Here is a 20353-nt window from a genome sequence, read left to right on the forward strand (position 1 = left end):
CTGTTGCTGCTCTGAACAGCTGTCCTGCCCGGTCTCCCGGCTGTCCGTCCTAATCAGCTCTCCGCTGCGGGCAAGGCAGTGAAGCCTTCACCCTTTTGGAGAGGCTAGTGTTTTTTCACCCTTAATCTCCCTTTTATTCTAGGGGGTGGTTGACCGGTGCAGAAAATGACTTTGGCGTGAGCAGCTGGAGGGTAGAGAGACTCTTCTGGAGCCCCATGCTTTATCTGCCAGGAATTTAATAGAGGTATGGTGGCGGGAATGAGCAAAGGGGAGCACTTAATGCCCATTATAAGCTTCTGAACCTGCGAGGGCTCCTGGAATAAACCCCTTCAGCAGGTTCTCCGATCTGATGCAAGAAAACTGTCTTTGGCATGCTCGGGGCCTGAAATCTCTTCGTTTTGTTTAAGCTGGGGCCTGTTTCCCTTGCTTTAAATCTCCTCTGCAGCAGTTGATAAGCAGCCGGTCCCTTCTCGGGGAGAAAATGCTGCAGAAAGAAATGTCAGGAATGTGAACAGCAGGTGGGGACTGGCAGATGTACTTATCAATCACGGCAGGAGTGGTTTACTCCTCTAAAGAGCTACTGTTTGCCTCTGGCTTGGTTTGTGCGTGTCCTCTCCAGCCCCCGCCTCTGGCTTGGTTTGTGCGTGTCCTCTCCAACCCCCTCCAGCCTTTACTGGGGTTGAAGATAAAAGCCCATAGTTTTCCCATTTTTTCTGGGGCATGGTGCACTCCATGCAGGACTCCCTGTTCCAGGAGGCCAGAAGAAGTGGGGTGGTGGAGGCAGACCCTCTAGATCATGCTGGAAGGGTCGCAGCAGCATACCTGGTAAATAGCATGTTTCATCTCGGGGAATAGGCTTTGGGAAATCTTGCTTCCCCGCTGCCCAAGTAGAAGGCAGACTCAATTAGTTAATTGAATTTGCTGCACTGTTGCTTTTCAAAACATGACTTCATATCTCCAAGGAGCCTGGAGTTATTTCTGCGGACGAAATCCTATTTTAAGGTGGTGATACTTTGAGGAGATCACCTGCATTGACAAGTGAGAAGACTGTGCAGCTCCAGACTGCGGAACTGCACCTGTAGAAAGGGGAGCAGGACCCTCTGATCATCGGGGGGAGGTCTGAAGGGATTCAGCCACCGTGTGAGTACTTGGTTTTTGCTGCTGCTGCTCCTCATTTTTTTGTTTTGAGCACCTTGCACTTCATATGGGGATGCCTTTTGGTAGCAGGACAGCCTGATTTACATGAAATAACAGGCTGAATGGTGAAAAGCCTTTATCTGTTGATCTCTAAGCAGCTTTCCCGGATGTGTTGGCAGTGTGTGTTACAAACAGAGCAAACCTGCTGTCACAAATGACATTATGGATGTTTTTCCCAGCCTCTAAGCTTTCATTCTATGAATACGTGTTATCCGAGTGCTTCGGATTCACTCCAGTTCTGTGCGCAGGTCCTTGCAAAACCCAGAAGAAGCCATAGACTAGTAGGTGATGTGATTAGACCTCTCCTTAGATGACTTGTCGGTTGTTTTGCTAGGCTACTTCAGCTGGCCTGGATAATGCTGTTGTCTGCAGTGCTTCAGGGCACCCATCTCCAGTCTCAGTGATTTGCCTTCATAGGGAGACTGCTGATGTAGATAGTTGAAATATTTTAAAAAAAAAAAAGGCACATCTGCCCTGAGTCTCCTCTTAGGTTTTTCTTCAGATTGTTTCTTGGTTTTGTGGAAGAGCAGTGTAAGAAAGAACTAGCTGTGTCAAGGTCCTCTTACCGGTTTTTCTTCAGATTGTTTCTTGGTTTTGTGGAAGAGCAGTGTAAGAAAGAACTAGCTGTCCCAAGGAAGAAAAGCAATGAGAGTAAGGGAGCAGGCAGTACTACGGCGCAGAATAAAGACTTTGGGAACGTAACTTTTTGCAGCAGCAAAACGTTATTTTCAAACTCTGCTCAGACAGCACCACCTTGCCTAACCAGGGCTTGTATTTGGGAGGCGCTTCCTTCGGGTTTTAAAGTAGCTTAGATTCTGGAGCAAAGGCAGCAATTTAAGCAGTGATGCTAATCAGGGTGTCACTCCTAACTGCATTTGGCCTCGCACCTTGCCTGTGGACTCAGTTGGAGGCCAGCGTCCTGACTGCACCCCGCGGCTCTGCTCCCTCTGCCCTGTGTGCAGCTCCGCAGCCCTGCCCGGCTCACGGCTGGACGTGGGTCGGCTGGTGAGTAATGTTCCCGTGGAGCTGCCTTCGAGGGGAATTATCAAGCGGAGGCTGGGACGGAGCAGGGCGTAGCGGCAGTAACCAGGGAGCACGCACGTCCAGATGCATGTAAGATGCTGTAAGCCCCTTAGCACATTCCCGAGAAGTTGCCTCCCAGTTGCAGTGATTTGGCGGGAGCTCCCTATTGCAGGACTTCCCCGAAATAATTCCCATTTGGAGTGGATTCAGTCTAAACCTCTGGGCGTGGGGTAGCCTGCTTTAGCTGCCGTGGCAGTTTTTCCTCCGCAGGCCTGCGTGGAGGAGCGGTGAGTGTCTCCGTGGCACCGGTCACACCACCTGCTGCAGAGACTGTCTGATGGTGGAGTTGCACTTAACTCTTGAACTTAATTGCTTGCACAGGAATTTCCCATGCTGTGTCCCTGCCTCAGGCTTTGTTTCAGGTTTTCAGCAAAAGCAGTTCAGCCATTTCCAAGAGTTAAAGGATAAAAAAAAGCTTTAAGTTGTCAGCATTTAAAAAACCAGACAGAACCTAACTGCTTGCATTGAGAGGTACTTGGTCTGGCACAATGGCTGGAAGGTTGGCAGCGCCGGGTCTGGTTGCAAAGGATGTGCCATCTCCTCTCCCAGCAAAAACACCCAGTATCTTGTGTATCTTATCAGGTTACAGGCGTCTGAAAGGCTCCCAGTTCACCAGTGCTTTGTAGACTTGATCTGCCAAGTTAAGGTTTTCAGAGATCCTGTCCGTACAGGACCTCCTCCAGCCCGGGGCCGGAGGGGCTGAATCTTTGCTGGGGGTGGGAGGGAGGTGCTGCCACCGGCCATCCCCTGCACTGGGAGCAGGATCCTGTCTCTCCTGGGCTGCTTGCTGACAGCCATGGATGGGTGAAGAAGGGCTTGCCTGCCTCAAAGGCAGCGAGAACAAAAAGCCGGAACAGGGGTGGAGAGTAGAAGTGAATTGTGCTTGCTGTGACCAGCTCACGGAGAGCCTTAATTCTCAGGTATTCTAACCTTTTTATTATTTGCAACCTTGAGGTTTAAGTATTGTTTGTGTTACCTAGAGCAACATCATGTGGTGGTGGTGGTGGGGGCCTTAGGCTCAGCCTACAGCAATGAGCAAAATTGCTGGCTGGCATAAGGTCTTGAGGAATAAATGAGAGGCAGTCTGTCTTCTGCTGCTGCCCTGTGGTGGGAGGCACCGCTGTTATCATTGAAAGCTTTTTTTCCCCTGTTTTTTGTGGAAGGTGCTTCAGTTCTGTAACCTGGTTTTGTTTGCTCTGGACTTTGCCGCAATAAGGTAGCGGAGACCTTTGGAGAACAGCACTGAACTTATGATTATATATGAGAAGTCCCAAAACTGCATCATTCTTGATCATTATATCACGCGTCTCCCTACAGCTGCTGACCAGCTGTTGTAGCTGTTGTCATACATGACTCTGGGAAGTGCCAGGTACAAAACTCTGCCTGAGGGGTTCAGCCTGTCCAGCAAAGGCTGAAGGCGCAGCAAAGCTGCAGTAGAGACCTTGTCTGAGCTGGAAGAAAATGCTTCCTTTGGGGAGGCTGGCGAATGAGTCCTGGCTATCTACTGCTTTAAAAACCGCTAACTGCTTTATGTGAAACACCTTCGTGATGTAGGGGAGGGCATCCTCGCCTGTCCAGCGCACAGCCAGTGACGGTGGCGATGCTGTGGTGCAGACAGAGCGTTGTGGTCCCTGATCAGAGACCTGCTAAGTGAGTGCTTGGTGACTGTAACTAATAAGCCAGGTTATCTTTGGCATAGCGTCCCTGCTTTATAAGGGATGGACTGAGCTGCTAAAACCACATTTTTCTCCTACAACATGTTATTAAGCCCAGGAGAGGCTCAAGCACCAATCCGGAGTTGCTCTTCAGAGGTGGGCTGTTGTGGAGCTGGAGGCTGATCCTGTCTGCAGTGTAACCGGTTTTTTATTTTTAAACTTTAAGCCTAGCCCCTCCAGGTGAGGAAACGGTGGTTGTGACCAGGCTTTGTAACTGGCTCTGCTGAATGACTTGTAAGTCACCTGCCCGCACCTGAACCGTTCTGCATCCTCCAGATGCCGTGCAATGTGCGACTAGGTCCTGCGGGAGTGACCCGATCTCAGCTGAGACCTACAGGTCGTCCCTGAACCTACAATCTTTTAATGACAGTAAGCCAAGGAAATACTATATAACCGTTGAAGTAAAATAACATAAGCGAAGCTTTGGTGCACGTAATTGGGTACCTAATTGCGGCGCTTGCCACCTGGGGATTGGAATTGCTCCCCCGCTCTGGAGGCTGAATGGGCCATACTGTGATAAGCAGTTTAATTGTTTCCCCACATCTGCGGCAGCGCTGTAAAGCAAAGGCAAGCTGAACACACCTTCAGAGCTTAAGGGCCTCTCTGCAACTCCAAGACTGTGGCGCTCGAGCATCTCTCTTCATACAGCCCTTATGCTCTCGCTAAACTGTTTATGTTCTCCTATGCTGTTTGATAGCGATGAGCCATCAGGTTTTTCTGGGAAGCGTTTCGGATTTACTGAGATACAAGAACAGCCATAGGCATATGTCTGCGTGAGCACCGAGGAGAGTCCAGTGGGTGCTAGTAACGGGATGCCCTCCAATTACTGGGATTTGGGCATCGCATTAGTAATGAAGATCAGGCAAGTGCTGAGCAAAAATCAAAGCAAGAGTGACTTGGGGGGGGTGGATTCAGAAGAAAAGCTTGGAGTGATTAAGGACAAATGTATTTGTCTGCTGTTACATGCTCTCAGGAACACTTAGGACTCTTGTGGGTGGTTGCTGGGCTGGGAAGTGGGGTTGTCCTTGTTCCGCTCCCAGGGTCAGCATAGACTGTGCCTAGGGCTGGGCTCTGTTCTGGGTGCCTCAAGGCAGAGAAGGTGGCTCTATGGGAGTAGAGCTCGAACTAATGAAAATATGGGTGTAGAGGCACTGCTCTATGCAAAGTCTGAGTACGCCTAACTTGACTAAGATATGCAGGCATGAAGGGGAGAGTAGTTTTTGGGTGTCCAAAGTGTATGTGGGGAGCAAGAAGAGATGGTGCTTGGCTCGAACTGGTACAAAACCCAGCTGAGTGCTGGTTTAATTTTCCTTGTTGCTTCAGAATGGTGTCTGAGTGTTTTCCTGGGGCATACACTGGAGCTGTGATGACTTTGCCCCCATTCTTGGGATTCTTGCAGAGGGAGTAGGTAGTCATCACATGCTTTGCCTTGTTACTTTGCAGTGGGAAGGAAGTCAGTACAGGATCTGTCCCATCTTCTTATTCCAGTTTTTTCCTCTTTACAACTTAAATTCATGTTTTAATCTGCCCACTTGAGTCAGGAGGACACAGCTGTTGCTATCTTCCATGTCTTTGTGCAGCTCTGAGTCCATGCTGGTGTCCCTTCGCAGTTGTCTGGACTGTCACCTAGGAAGCTGTGGGGGACAGTGTCAGTGCGCTGGGAAGGCAGGCTGCAGTCTTTTGTTTTCTGTGTAAAAACTGCAACGGCAAGTCAAAATAGAGGGGTGCAGCCTGTGCTCACGCTATTTGAAATACACTGCAAGTTGGGGTTTTTTCCCCTCAAAAACATGGAGGTCTTGTTTCCAGCCTCTCTGACCTATACAAGATAGATTTCTTGTGAGGAAGGGAGAAGTCTGGATTTTTCTGCTGTGGCAAAACCTCAGGACCATTTCTTGAGGTCTGATACCAGATGCTGTGCTAGCTAGTTAACTGGTGCAAATGTGTTACACTATGTGGGCTCCGTGGCTGCTTATGGAAGAACATCATCAGTTTTCCTTGTCTTGTCCTTGCTGTCTCTCTGCCTCCCCTTTTTCCTGCACGTACTCTGCCTTTACCCAGGTCCCAGTTTTAAATAACGTGTCTGGTGGCTGAGCAGGTCAATTTGAACCTATTTTTTTTTTCAGTTATCTGCTGGGCTCTCCCTGCCAGCAGGAAAAGTCAGGAGTCTACAGAAACTCGTTAAGTGTCTTTGCTGCTGTATGAAGACTTTCATTTAATTTAAGCTGAAACTTGTCAGAAATGGATTTAAAACCATGCTTTCTGGAAAGCAATATTTTTCAGTCCCTTGGACTTCGGACTTTCTTGTTTGTGGAATTTGGGCACCGGCAATGGCAGGATGTGCTTGTGTTGGAATTGCTGCAGGGGGGTTGCTTGGAGCAACCCTTGAAACGTCTTTGATGTGCAGGTACAGTGCTTTGCTGCTTGCAGAGAAGGCCATGTTATCCTGCAAGGTATTTAGTAGTAGATTGTGCTGGCTTTGTGCACGTCAGGGTTGATTCTCTAAAGGTAAGCCCTCTTTGGCCAGATCCTGAATGAAGTGAAGTAGTCTGAATGGTCTTGCGTTGAAATAATTCAGCTTGTCTCTTGATTTCTCAATACCAGAGCAGGGTGGGGAGAAAAGCTGGAGCTATCTCTCTGTTGGTGGACCTGTGATGAGCAGCTCCAGCCTTCCCTGCTTCTGGCTGAAGCCATGAAGGCCATGGTTAAATCCAGATGAGGGTTATTTTTTAATTATGTAGTGCAGGTAAACAAGATAATTTAGCTGAAAGATAATGCAGTGAAATTAATGCTGCAGGAATGTGATGCAGACTCTGTTAGTGTCTTGTCTGTTAATGTGCTCATCTTTGCTTTTTCATTTAAATCAATCTTCTTGCACCAGAGCGGTTAGGAAGCAGATGGACCTGCAAAGCCACGCACTGTCCTTCTGCCTCGGTAAGCTTGTGCTGTTGGTGATCTGTTGTTTTCGGACTTACTATGCGAACGAAAGGCTGGCCAGCTCGGGCCAGAGGTTATTGTGAGGAGCAGACAGTTTTACTGAAGCAGTCCAGCCCTTTGCTCCCTGGTCTCTAGCAAGAGGAGAAGGCACCTGTAAAAATGTGCACCTGCAGGAAGAGGTTATCGGTTTGGTGGTTTTTGATTACTCCTGAATTTCTGCGGGTTTAAGGGAATGCGCTGCCCAGCTAGAAGCTGCTGATCTTCAGGGAGTTAATTCCTCCTCCAGAAGCTTTCTCTGTGGCATGGGAGCAATGCTGCTTCATTTTGCAGTTCTCCCATTTTATGCTTGATGGTTAAAGTTGGAACACTTATACCTCATTCTGCCAAGAAGCGTTTAGAATAGTTTTCATGAGAAACATCGAAAGTTGCAGGTCCACGGCTGATGCCCTGGCTGCTCTGCATAAATCACGGGCTGGTAAATATATTTAAATGAAGAGCTATGGCAGTCTTGCTAGCTGAGTAATAAATCAGGGCTGAGCAGCTCCATAAAGTTGAATCTTAATGTCTTGGCTTGGAGTTGTAGGGTGGGGTGGTAAAGCTGATGGAACAGTCGGATGTTTCTAAGCAGAATGTGCCTGCCCTTAGTTACGCTGCCACAAAGAATATAAACGATGCTGCATATGTAACTGAAGTGCTGAAAGTGGCTTTTTGTTGGTGTTGCTTGCCTTGTTTTGTGTGTCTGCTTAATATCAGTTGTTTGTGCTTTACATCTCTTTGGTGGCAGCAGCAGACCTTGTGCCTGGCAGTCAGGTCCCTGGCAGGTAGGGGAGAGATCCTAAGCCTTGCTTTCCAGTCCTGTGCTTAGTGCTGAAGCCCTGGTGCTGTGACATCAGCCTATAGAAAATTATGGTGCTTAAACACTTTCAAGGACCTTCTTGAAATACTTCATTATCTGAGGAATTTTGTGGAATACCCAGAAGGTGATTATAAACCCTTGGAATGTGGCTGCCTCTCCATAAAGCAGTCCAGCCAAACAGCAGTTTGAGGCAACTCTTGAATATGAAACCTCATCAAGATTTTCTTTTTTTTTCAGATTTGGTTCCTGCAACCCTTGGGCTGTTTGATCCTCACACTAGAGGAACACCTGCCCAAGCTGCCCACTCTCGGGTGCCCCAGCGCTTCGCTGCCTGCTTCAGTACCATTAGCAAAGCTAACACTTGCCTGGTCGCTGCGGTGTTGGCATGTCCTAGGGAAGCCCGAATGCTGTTCTTGCTGCACAGGGCTGTTCTGGTGATGAAAAAAGTATTCTGTCATTGCATGGCCAAAACATAGGCGAGGGTCCGGCTGCAAGCCCTCTGGCCAGGCTCAGGTGTACCGCCAGAGCTGGAGCCTCGAAAGGGTTTCCTTCAGAACAGGATTTGGAAGTATGATCAGGTTTCCTAAGAAGGGGCTTTGCAGGACTGCCCTACCCATCAGTCTGTCCTTCACCTCTCTAATAGCTTCTGCTCGCTAATTTGACAGAAAGAGCTTATACCTTTTTTTATTTTTTAAAAAATAGGCAGCAAGGTAGGTGGGAGAGTTTTGGCTAAAAGGACTCACCAAAGCTCACCTCTCTCCTCTGTGCGACTCGTGCAACGTGTAATGTGCTCCGAAAGCCAAACTGTGGCGGAAACTTGAGCGAGATTTCCTGCCTTGCTAGACATGGGAGTTTATCCCTCAGGGTCTTTCTCTTTTTGTGTGGACTCTTTAGTACTTAATAAGACAAAATGTCCAGTGGAAGCTTCCTCTCTGATTAGGATATTCGTTGTTTCTCTTCTGTGTGGATTCTCTGAAGCTTCAGGGGGTTTTGTTCAGCCTTTAATTCAATTAAGAAATCAAGCAATAGATGCAAATCTCTTTAGCCTCGTTGGTTTCAGTGCTCATGACTACATCCGAAGAGAACATCTCCTTCGAAGTACAACAGGGCAGCTTAGGGAGGAAGTATTTTTCAGGCTTCGGCTGAGGTTTCAGGTGCTGCTGGAGGCTTGTGGATGATTTTGTCCCTTAGGAGCATGGAGTGGAGGAAAGACTGAGGTCACCTGTTGGTGATGGTGCCTTGGTTTAAACCCATTTCTGAAGCTGCACCTTCGATAGAAACCTGCTTTCCAGCTGGGTGACTTCTATCAAAGGTTGTTAGCTGGTGTGAATTAGACTTGAAACAGCTGGTGGATGGTGAGTGATACCAGGGGACAGGACACACAGTGGTGACTGTCACACCGCCTGCTTTTGCACATGTCCTGCAGTGCTAGCCGGGGAACGACCCGCCTGCTGAGGAATACAAGATTGGGCTCTGATGCCTCATAGTCCTTGCATTTAAAAAGTGACATCTTGTATCTTGCTTCCTGCTGGTTTGTGCTTTCTCTTCTTGTCGTCGGGTACCTCAGCTGTACTTTCTGGCTAGAGCTGCTGAGGGGTCCTCTAGGTACCTTGTTAGACTGCCTTTGTTAGACAAAGCTTATTTTGCTTTTTTAGAAATCATCATTTGTGCTTTTCACAGATGGGAGTGGCTGAGACACAGTCTGGGCTCTTAGTATCCTTGGGGAAGGCAGAGGCAGTCTGGGCTGATCTTGGTATACTTGAGGACTTGTATTTTGGTACAGAAATCCACGTTAGTTTTAAAACTATATAAAATTCAGCTTTGTCCCTGCAAATTCACATGTAAACCAGTTGGATCCCCATGTAAGTAATTTCTAGAGCGTCCAGAATCAGATTTCAGTGAACACAAGCTGCTATGGCACAGTGAACCCGTGGAGGGCTGGGAAATTTATCTCGAGAGTCCTACATCTTCTACTTCCAATGTTTCTAGCAATTAGTGCCCCTCAAATCCAAGTGCAGTGTCATGGGGACTGGTCTACTGCCTTGTGTACGCTAACCAGTGAGAGAACTCTTTTGTGGTCCAAATTAAAATTGCTCTAATTTTTCAGAGTGGTGCTTTGGTCTCATCTCTGTCGGCTGCCTATCCAGGCACTTCTGCCAGCCCGAGTTTCCTCTGTCCTGGGCTCTCTCACAGGATGGCTTCTGCTAAAAAGTTTTTCTGTAATGCCACTGTCTTGACTTCAGTATTAACTTCAAGCAAATTCAGCAAGATATGCATCCTTCCTGACAAAAGAGAAATCTAGAGTCAAAAATACCTATTTTGTCTTGGTGCCTTGAGTTCTGGTTTTTACTAAATCTTGGAAGCTGATAAAGTGTTCATATGCATTTATATATATACACATGCCTGTCGTGTTTGTCTTCAAAATATGCATTTTTATAGCATTTGTATGGAAGGAGCTCTTAGCCCCATCTTTTTTGGTTGGTTGTTTTTTTTGTTTTAACCTTTTGTAGTTTAATTTCCTGTGGATTTTAGTACTAGCTTTAGCTTACATTCCCTTAAACATAGAATTAAATATTAGGATTTTTACACTCTCTCGCTCTGTTTCCAGACAAAACCAGGAGTTACAAGTAGAGTTTTGAGGGGCTTGCTCTGGCTGGCTACGCACTGGAAACCCAAGTGAAGCCAAAGCCAGGTTAAACTGCATGCCCTTAGGCAGACAGACCCTTGCTCTGCCCTGCTACAGCTGTATATTTAGCCTATATGCCCTTTCCAATAACAGTCAGGAGAATGTTATTGAACAAGTCGGAGAGGAATGCGAGTCATCGTTTCCCTGAATGCCGTCCCGGGATCCTGCTATCTGTCACGAAGTGCTGCTTGAGCCAGAAATGCTGCCTTGGTAACTCTGCCTCTATAAAATTGTCCCATCCCACCCTTTTTTTTTTTAAACATTCATGTTCACAACCTCATTGAGTCCTGGGGGAAACTCTCATTTTGTTTGGGTTTGAGCCTGGTTCAGGTTAGCTTGGCTTCTGGTCCTTTTATTAGAGGAGAGTGTGGGCTCTTGTTCCCCATCGCCTTCATGCCCCAGTGCATCCCACTTTGTTCTCCTCCAGCTTCCCCCAGGCAGGATCCATTTTCTACCGTTGATGATCCCCGTTGCCCTTCTCTGCCAGCCCTCACTCAAGACGGGGCTCGGTTGGAGGGTGCAAGCGGTGTTTAACGTGTGGGGTGACACCGGTGAAGCTGTCCTCAGTGATTATTTGGAGTCCTCTGCTTCTTGATGGGTGTTTATATCCTAATTTGCTTGCTGCCAGCAGCCAGGAAAATGGCAGTTCTACCTGACTGCGATGTTTGTAATTACAGGGGGAAAAATGATCTCTGAGGCCTTCTAAATACTTGGGAAGATAATATCTGAGTTTCCTTTCAACTGAATGCAGTTGAAGATACGATCTGAGTTGGCTGTCTGGGAATAACAAAGTGGGAGGAAGGGATTGATTGTGGTTGCAGAAACTTTCATCAGAGAGTCAGAAGTCTCGCCCAGCCAAAATCTGTGGCTGCCAGTCACTGCTGCGGTTCAGGCGCCGCAGCAGTTCGAGGCATGGCTCAAGCATAGGACAAGTAGCACACGTGGGCTGCAAGGAGCCACTCGAGCAGGATTGACAAGCCGGGGGACATCCATATGGTCTTCCAGCAGATGTGTCAGGTCAGCGTGCAAGTGCATAGTTGAGAGGCGCTTGTGGGTACCACACTCATCCCCTCCTGCCTCCCCAGGGCTGCAGGAGGCTGGGGAAGGTGCTTGCCTCCAGAAGCCTTGTCGCTGCACCTTGTGGGGGAAATGTACTCTGCAGGGAAAGAAAAACACGCTGGCAGAAGGGCTCTGGTGTCCTTTGTGTTTCTGCTGCTGCTCTGCGGTGCCCCTTGCACGCACCTCTGCAGGAGTGCCCCTGGCTGGGGGGTCCGGGGGGCTGCTTCCTCCCTGCCACAGCTCTTGCTGGAGGGAGGGCTACCTGGGAGCATGTCCTCCGTGCTTTCCTTTTCCAGGGCAAGAAGTCTTCCCGGGAGCAGGGTCCCCAGCTGGGAAGGGCAGTCTAGTGGCCCAGCTTCTGGACAGGCAGATGCAATACAGGGATAAAAGGGGAAATTCTACTTTTTGCATCTTTTCTCTCTCTGAGCTGCCTGTGTATTCCCTCTGCAGGAGGTGCTGGAGATCACACATCCTAATGAACACAAAACCTGTGCAGTGTCTTGAGCGGTCCAGCTTCCCCTAGCTGCTCGCTCAGCACTCCGCTGTCTGTCAGTCGGAGCAGAGGCATCAGTCAGTGTCTCTGGTCCCAGGCTGGGGGAGAACCGGGAGCAGGTTTTGTTGGCCAAGGGGAGACATGAGATGCAAATGAGAGGGCTGTGGGAAGGCTTCATCCCTTCTTGGTGGCATGAAACTGTATTTTTCAAACAAAAGGTAATGGAAGATAGTAGAAAGCTGCTTCTTAGCTACAGGAAAGTTAAATATCTTGGTGCTTACTCTAGCAGAATAAAAACCGCTGCGAGGTGTTGATTACTGTGACCACTTCCCGTACAAGCTTCACGAAGCTGCTTGTGGCATGTGTGACTTGAAGCAACAAGTCAGTAACAGTTTGCAGCCATGTTCCCCATCAGCAGGAGGCTGCTGCTTGTTTCCCTGCCCGGCACACATTTTTAGCACTGCTGTTTTGGGTTTGTTTGGTTTGTGTTTTTTTTCCCTAGATTGTTTTTCAGTGTCAGGGTTTCCTGTTACTGACACCAGATGTGCTGGAGACGAGCAATGCAGAAATAAAAGAAGGGACGAGACTGAAAAATGCGTCTTTTTCGTGTGTGTGTCCTTTGAGCTAGGTGTCAGTTCAATTGGGCATTTAACTTGCTGACAATACGGGGTGGGCATAGCTGCGGAAGAGCATGTTGAAATGCAATTTTAGGGCAAAGAATCGAGTACAGCCTGGTCTGTACCTCCTGGGCTGATGGCATCTGGGGTGGCCAGCTAATGATGGCAAGCTTGTCAACTGGCTGGGAGGGGCAGAGGGTGGAAGGGTCTCCCGGGGCTTCAGGAGCACTGATCTGGGGCTCTCCACTAAGGCAGCTTTCTCTTGCAGTCCCATCTCTGATGCCGAGCTGCCTGCTACTTTGGTTTTGATGTACGCATGGCTATAGGCAGGCAGCTGTGATGGCAGCGTTAAGCCAAAATCTTGTGAATGAACTTGTCTTTTAGACATGCAGTCTCCGCCATCCCTGCAGATGCCTGGTTAGCGCCGTGCGGGACAGGATGCCGTCGCTCTGAGCACAGCTGAGCGGGGAGCTACGGCTAGTGGTGAATCTTCCTTCCTCCGCCTTGCCTGTTCTCTTGCAGCAGCTGCGTGCCAGTTAGTCTGTGCGTGACGAATGCGTCTCTGTGCAGTTGCCCTCCTGTACTTCCCTTTCCATAACTCATCCCCGACACAGCAGCGTCTGGAGCCTGGGTCATCTTCTGCGAACGTATGTGGCTGAAGCCATTGAGGTTGGAAATGACTGAGAGTCATTTGCAGCATGTTCCTGTAGCTTATAACATAGGCTGTCGGAGGGGCTGCTGTCTTTGTTTCAGGATACGTCTGGAGCTGGGCAAGTGCGGAAACTCTTACTGTTTCCTAAATTTCACGCTCCAGAGTGTTCTTTGTGCATATAATGTGTCAAGCTTGCAGACTGGCGTGCTCTTAGTCTTGAGGAGACTGTAGCTATTAGTTCATAAACTGGCACGCTCTTAGTCTTGAGGAGACTGTATCCATTAGTTCATAAATGTGGTGATGGGCTGCTCTGCCCAGACATGCTGCCTCCAAGCTGTTTCTCCCTCCTGCTCCCCTCCCCAGACTCCTTTAGCGCGGCGCAGACGTGCACGGAGCACCAGCCGCCTCTGCCTGGACCGCGCTGCCAGGCTGGCACCGTTGGTGCCTGCTGTCATGTTTTGGACTGGGGAGCATGTACGGCAGAGTGCCATCTTTGTGTGCCTGGCTGGTGACGCTGGATTTCATCATTCTTCCTGCTTGCTACCTTGACACACAGACGCGCAGTAGCTGACGGGGCTTGCCCAGCGATCCTCCTGTGGAAACACGCACAAGAGATCTTTGCAGAGACAATAGCTCTGTTCTGGAAAGTTGCACTGGCCCTTTTTAGCCAAGTCTGAGTTTGCTTCCTTAGAGAAAGGCCACTTGTTTAATGCTTCCTTTAATGAGGATATTGTTAAATAAGCAATCAGGTAAGTGGGATTCCTCCTCACTCTCCTAAATACCTTCTTATATGGAGTAGAGAATTGCATGACAGTTACCTGAGCTTTCTGCACGCTAGGCTCAGTGGCATTACTATGCTGGCAGTGATTAATGACCGCAGCCCAGTGATGTGATTGTGCGCTTGAGCAATTGGATTAGATGTAGCTGGATGGAGACTTCACTTTCACTGGTTCTTGCTGAAGTGGTGGTGTAATCAGCCACAGAGGAAGAAGGATTTCTAGGGCAGCCACGGTCCTGCTGCCAGGACGCTTTCCCTGGCCCGATGCTCCCGATTCTGTGGTGGGCAGATAGAAAGGTCTCTGGGAAGATGCGTGGCTAGGAGTAGCTACTTTGTCCTGCTCTCAGTCCTTCCTTTCAGTCCCATCTTCTGTCCGCACTATTATGTGTTCCTGAATAATGAAGGTAGAGCATGTCCTTAACATGTCGGTGGGCCTTGTAGCTGCATGGAGAAGGAGCAAGCTCCAGCACTGTCTTGACAAGTCAGCATCATATCAAGCGCAGCATCGTATCAACATAACTTCACCAAGCAGTTCCGTGTCTCTGAGATGGGGGTTTGGCACTGGAGATCAGGCATGTGCACCGAGCGCTAGGACTGAAGCAGATGTTGATACTGACTTTGATGTTTCATCCAACGCTCCGGAGGCTCAAAGTTGAGACCAAAAGAGCTCTCTCAGAAGCAGGAGGATAAAGAGAAAGTTGTTTCTTTCAGAAGATCACACGGAATGAAACATCCTGAAATTCAGGACTAACCTGAACCTTTGTGTGTGTTCTGCAAAACTGGGCAGTACAGATCCTGCTGGAAGAAGGAGCACTGTGCCACGTAGAGAAGCTGGGGTGGTCTAGCCTTCACTCATAACTTGAAAGTGCCATCTAAGTCAGTTGGCCCCACGGCCTGATGCTTCCCAGAGATCAGCAGATGACCACTGCAGAATGCCATCTGTGTTTGAGTTTTGGCCCTGTTTTGAGCTTGTGTGAAACTGAAGTGTTGAGATTTTTACTTGCGGGGAGCTCCAGCTCCATGCCACTCGCTGGTCGTGGATGATGATCCTGAAACACTGACTTCTTCTGCATACGACTGGGATGATGTCTCAAGTCAGTCTGTGTTTTGCCCATGATAGTACCATGTGAAATGGTGTGGGCTCTTGAACTTGGCAGAGGTGCCACGCAGGTCCCCAGTGCTTGTTCCAGCCTCGTTGCAGGTACCATTCGCTCTGTTCTGCAGCTGCATCAAGACCTGCAGTGCTGGTGGCCGGCGGACTTGTTGAGCAGGACTACTGGCTTTTAGGCAGAGGACCTCCTATCACAAAAAGTGTTCTGCCTTGAAGCGATAGTCCATGTGGACCTCAGTACTGCGGGGCAATGCCTTGTTCCAGCTATCTGTAGAGCTGTACCACCCTGCCTTTCCTTCTTAGCACACGCAGTGTGAGAGGCTGGCACTGTTTCAGCTTCTGTCAGTTGTTTGTTGAGGTGGAGCTGTGTCAAGAGATTTTTTGGCGGTGCAAGTTTGTTCTCGGCACTTCTGTGTATTTTTTTTTTCCTTTTGTTATCAGCTACTGAATTCCTCCTATACTCCCTGTGTGCTCCGCTTCCATATGCAGAGACTGTTCTTCTGTAGTTCCCCTAAAATGAAATTCTGAATTTGTGCAACCTGCAAGTGTCACATGAGATCTTCGCGGCCAGTGCGTGAGTTGCTTGGCTGAGGGGCATGTATCATACAGGCAGTATTTGTTGCCTGCTCTGATAATTGTTTCTGAAATGGGTGATGACTTCATCTTCCTCTTCTGCTTGCCACAAATATCAAGAACCTGCTCCTTTCTGCCCAAATACTCCTCTCCATCCAACAGAAGTGCCCTAGGCCAGATCATGTCATTTGGCTGAGCAACACAAAGCTGCACCACACTCGTGCCCAAGCTCCACTGCAGCCATGACAGGCCAGGGGCAGGGGCTGGCCTGAAGATGTGGTGCTGAATCTCTCCAGGCACCTTTGCAGCTCCGTGCAGTTGTATGCTGGATGTCTGTCTGTCTGGTTGTCTGGGGTGTTTCTCCTCTGCTTGGGTGTGGAGGCTCAGCGCAGCTGTGAGAGGCAGCCATGTTTCCATGCTGATAGCATCTCAGTCCTGCAGCAGCCACAGGGCTGCTGGGTTGTGCTGCTGCCGCATTCCTCCCCCAGCTCCCAGCGAGTCTCTGATCCTGCCTGTACTTGCTGTGCGGGTTGCTTTCTAGTTCCTTGCACAGCAGGACTTTCCAACGAGCAGGCTTCAGGAGAAGTAGCTCACAGACAAGGTGTCATCACTGCAGTGTCCGTACCCTGGACTCCACGGAGGCTGAAGGTGGTGGTTCCTCTTTCTGCTTATTTAAGGTACTGTGCAGGGATGAGAGTCCCCCAGTTTCCTGCTGTGATGATCAGTGGCCTCCTCAGGACCTCTTGCAGAAGGCTACTCCGTCTCTGTAGCTTATTCACAGCCTGTTGGATATTCTCCACCAGACATCTGCTGTGGTAGACGTCTACTTGCTGACTGTGGGTGACTCTGGGTTCACCCACAATCAATTGGTGTGTGTCACTCACCCTCTGACCATGCAAGGAGCTGGTAGGAGAGATGCACCCTGTAGGAAGTGTGACTTGTCCTTACCTGCCCAGCCACTTCATCTTTTGTGATGATAACCTCTGGAGAAGCAGCTCAGACATCTCACTCCAGGTGAAGACCACCATGTGCTCAGTTGCCTTTGGGAAGAGCCCGGACTTGGTTTCCCCGTTGTTTTATCTGGTGTATTCCTGTTCCAATAGGTTCAGGCAGTCGTAAGGACAATAGCAGTGGGGGAATGGGCTTTTTTCTGGCACTGGCATCTCACACCAACCATCCTCCCATCTGTCTTGTGGTTTCCAGCAATGTTATTCTGCCTCTGCTGTTTCTTTTGCGTTTCACTTGAGATAGGCTTTCTGTGACTGACAGCGGTCAGATCAGATGTCTGCCTTGTGGATGCTGTAGCCAGAGGTTATTGTATTCAGCTCATGATTTCCACTACCCACAGCCCCCTTTGCTAGCTGTGACTGTGCTCGCTGGACCCATTACCAGCAGGTATGGGATGGGAGATGTCGGCCCTGGCACGAGTGGTTTGTTGTGAAACGGCCCATCAAGGGGTGATGATGTGCTAGTCCTTGCGCGCAGCCTCTCAGCTTCTCTAGAGCACAGGTTTTAGGGTGAGCAACCAAATCTTATCTCTCCTATTATTCCTAGAGCCTGCTGTGGTAACCTTGGGCTTGGTTGCCTGCATGGACAGGCCCTCTGCCTGCTTCTGCAAGCCCGTGGTGGGCAATATGCGCTTGCCTGGCTGCAGCAAGGACTGGGAGCCCGTGGTTAGAAGTTGGGCTGGGTTTGCTCTGGGAATTTGAAGCTGCTTCTCAGCCTGGAAAAAAGGAGTTGGTTCAAGATGTGCAAGTGCCTGGCCTGAGGAAGCCCAGTCCCGTGTGCTCCCAGGGGACTGAGCAACACCCGCTTGGTCTGTGTGTCTGTCCTCCAGTCCTGCATAACCCACTGCCTGGCTCGTTACTGCAGATTAGTTAGAGGGCTGTGCTAGCTGCAGTACGGCTTCCCCCGGAACCTCAAAGGGCTCTGTCCTCTTTCATGAACCCACTTGCTCTCCTGCAGACGGGCTGTGAAGAGGAACATGGTGGGGGTGTGTACAGATCTGTGACTCCTGTGTGCCATGGCTGAATGCGGTCTGGAGGGAGAAGCAGCTGGGGAAGCGAAGGAAGTAATGCACCAAAGGAACAGAGGAGAGAAAGGAGAGCTGTGATCCAGGGGACCAGAGAGAGGGTGGGGATGGGGAGGAAGCGAGTGAAAGAAGAAAACAACAAAGTGAGGGAGAGCTGGAGGTGTTTCTTGGCAGAGCGTGGGGACGGGCGAGCTGTGCAAGCAGGAGGGAGCTGGGCAGCGGGTAGCAGTGTGGGACACAGTGTGGGCATAGCTCACTCCAGTCTGATTTTGGGGTGCGTATTGCTGGCTCCCCAATCAAGTCTAAACACACCAATACCAGAAGCTGGAACTGAGAGGAGACCTGGCTTGAAAGCCAGGCTCATGGATCAGAGGAGCAGAAGCATCTGTTGTGCATCAAGCTGTCAAGATGGCAGCTTTGGAGTACCGAAGGTTTCTTGGGACCTTCATACTGCGTAGCTGGCATTTAAGTCCACTGATGCCCCAGCCTGACTTCAGCTTGCCTTGAAAGGTCACCTATTACCGCTGTGCAGAGCACAGAGCCTCAGCTTCGGTTGCATCTGCCCTGTCTCCCTACCTGTGGCTATCTCAGGGTGCTGTGGCTCCAGAGCAGCAGAAACATGGTTGCGTGCATGGAAAAGCAGGAGGATCTTGTTTCTCTAGAGATGCTGTACATCAGAAGAGGAGCTGAGAAGCTCTTGCTCTCTTTAATGGTAGTGGTAACTCTTGCAGTTAAATCAAAAAGCTGAAACGAAGAGGGTAGCGTGGCAGGTAGCCCTCTGTCCATTGCAAAGAGGTCTGTGTGTGTTAGCTGGCTGGCTTGGATATCGTAATTAATGTGTTGATTGGGTTTCCTTTGTTTAACCAGGTTCCCAGGGCTCCTAGGATGAGGCTGCTGTGAAGGACTGGTGGATCCCCTGCCTACGCTGCAGTGCCTGCAGATTCCCTGTGGTCCCCTTTCTGGCTGGAGCACCGTCGCTGAGGCCGCCAGGAAGAATGACTGTTGGATGCCTACTGCAGCCCCCTTTCCTGGGGAGGACTTGGATCCCTGTGCTGCTGCTGGCAGCCTCTGCTCACTGCCACTGGCCCAGCGAGCCGGCAGAAGTGGTTCGGGACTGGGAAAACCAGCTGGAGGCCTCCATGCACTCCGTGCTCTCAGACCTCCGGGAGACTGTGCCAGCCGTGGTGGGCATACCGGACAGCTCTGCCGTGGTGGGACGCTTCTTCAGAGTCTCCATCCCCACGGATTTAATTGCTTCCAATGGAGAAATCGTCCAGGTGAGAAATGCCATTCCCTCAGGCTTGTTTTCCTTTATATTCCTGCAGGAGTCGAGCTAGTCACCCCACTAACAGACTGGGTCACGAGGGTGCTGTGAAGCAGCCTTAAGGTTTTGTAGGACTATGGGAGGATTTAAAAAAAAAAAAAAAAAAAAAAATTCAAGTCCTCACCTCATTGCAAAGTTCCTTTCTTTTATAATGAAGAGAGGAGACTTCTCAGGGATGACTGATCGGGTTTGTTGGCTGTATTTAAGCTGCGAGATACTCGGCCCCTGGAACGATGAGCACATTCATAAGGAGATGTTGCCTCGGGATCTGGGGAGCCACGAATTCCCTGGGGCTGCTGCTCTGACACTTGGGGAGTTTGCTTCGCTGTGGTAACAAAACATTGCTAGACAAATAAACCTTGTTCTGCCAGCGGGGCTCTGGGCTGCCTTTGACACAGTCTCTCCTGACCTCGTCCCTAAGTCCTCTTGGGGAAAGGTGGGAGCCTTTCTCTTTATCTGACTTACCCTCCTGCCACTGGCACTGCAGACACCTGAAATCTGAGGTTTTTTGAATCGGTCCTGAGGGCAAGAAAGTGTCAGAATAGCCCAGAGGAGGGTAGGCACACTGCCGAACACACGCTTGCTCATCTTTAGTTCTTTCCTGGGAGGGTGCTGAGAAGACAACTTCTCATCTGCTTGCTTGGATCATGTGGAGTTCAGAAAATTCTGTTCTGAAAAAACAGAATTACCTTCCAATCATAGTTTTAAAAATCCATTTTTAGAAAATATTATGAAAAGACAACCTTCTGCTGAGTCTCAGATCGGAGGGAGATGGAGAGCAAGTCAGGAGAAAGTCTGACAGCTTCTCCTTGAAGGCAGGTTTGTTTTAGCTCTGCGTACTGTCACGCAATTATCTCAATCCAAATACATGATCTCACTGGCTCCAGCGAGGGTGCCGGGACCACGATGTGCCAGTGGTAGGCAGAAAATCTGAAGAATGCATCTGTTATCGACAGACGGTCAGATGGGGAGGAGGAAGGTGGTGGGTGAGCCCCTGGCTAGAGGAGTCGGAGAAGGGGATGAGCTGGTTTCAAAGCAAAGGCTGTGACATTTAATTGCCTCTGCGGCCGAGGAGACTGGCTCAGACGGGAGGCGGTGGTGCCCGCCCTGTTTTAACCACTACCTGTTTTCTGAGCGCGGGGCACCTATATAGCACTGGACTGCAAGAGTCCAGATGGGTGCGGTGAGCCCAAGATCTTGTGTTACGGAAATGATAACTTTGGTTTGGGATTTTGCATCGGAA

The 20353-nt window shown here is 49.7% G+C and overlaps 1 protein-coding gene across 1 annotated transcript in view; it reads left to right on the forward strand.

Moving 5' to 3' along the window:
- Positions 1 to 20353, forward strand: part of DAG1 (dystroglycan 1) — a 53542-nt gene that overhangs the window by 17675 nt on the left and 15514 nt on the right. Inside the window, exon 2 of the mRNA XM_009281147.2 lies at positions 18654 to 19063. Within this exon, the coding sequence (XP_009279422.1) occupies positions 18782 to 19063 (282 nt within the window). The 5' untranslated portion in view covers positions 18654 to 18781. The remainder of the gene's footprint in view (positions 1 to 18653; positions 19064 to 20353) is intronic.

Source organism: Aptenodytes forsteri, unplaced genomic scaffold, assembly GCF_000699145.1.
Source record: "Aptenodytes forsteri isolate BGI_AS27 unplaced genomic scaffold, ASM69914v1 Scaffold156, whole genome shotgun sequence".
Taxonomy (NCBI): domain Eukaryota; kingdom Metazoa; phylum Chordata; class Aves; order Sphenisciformes; family Spheniscidae; genus Aptenodytes; species Aptenodytes forsteri.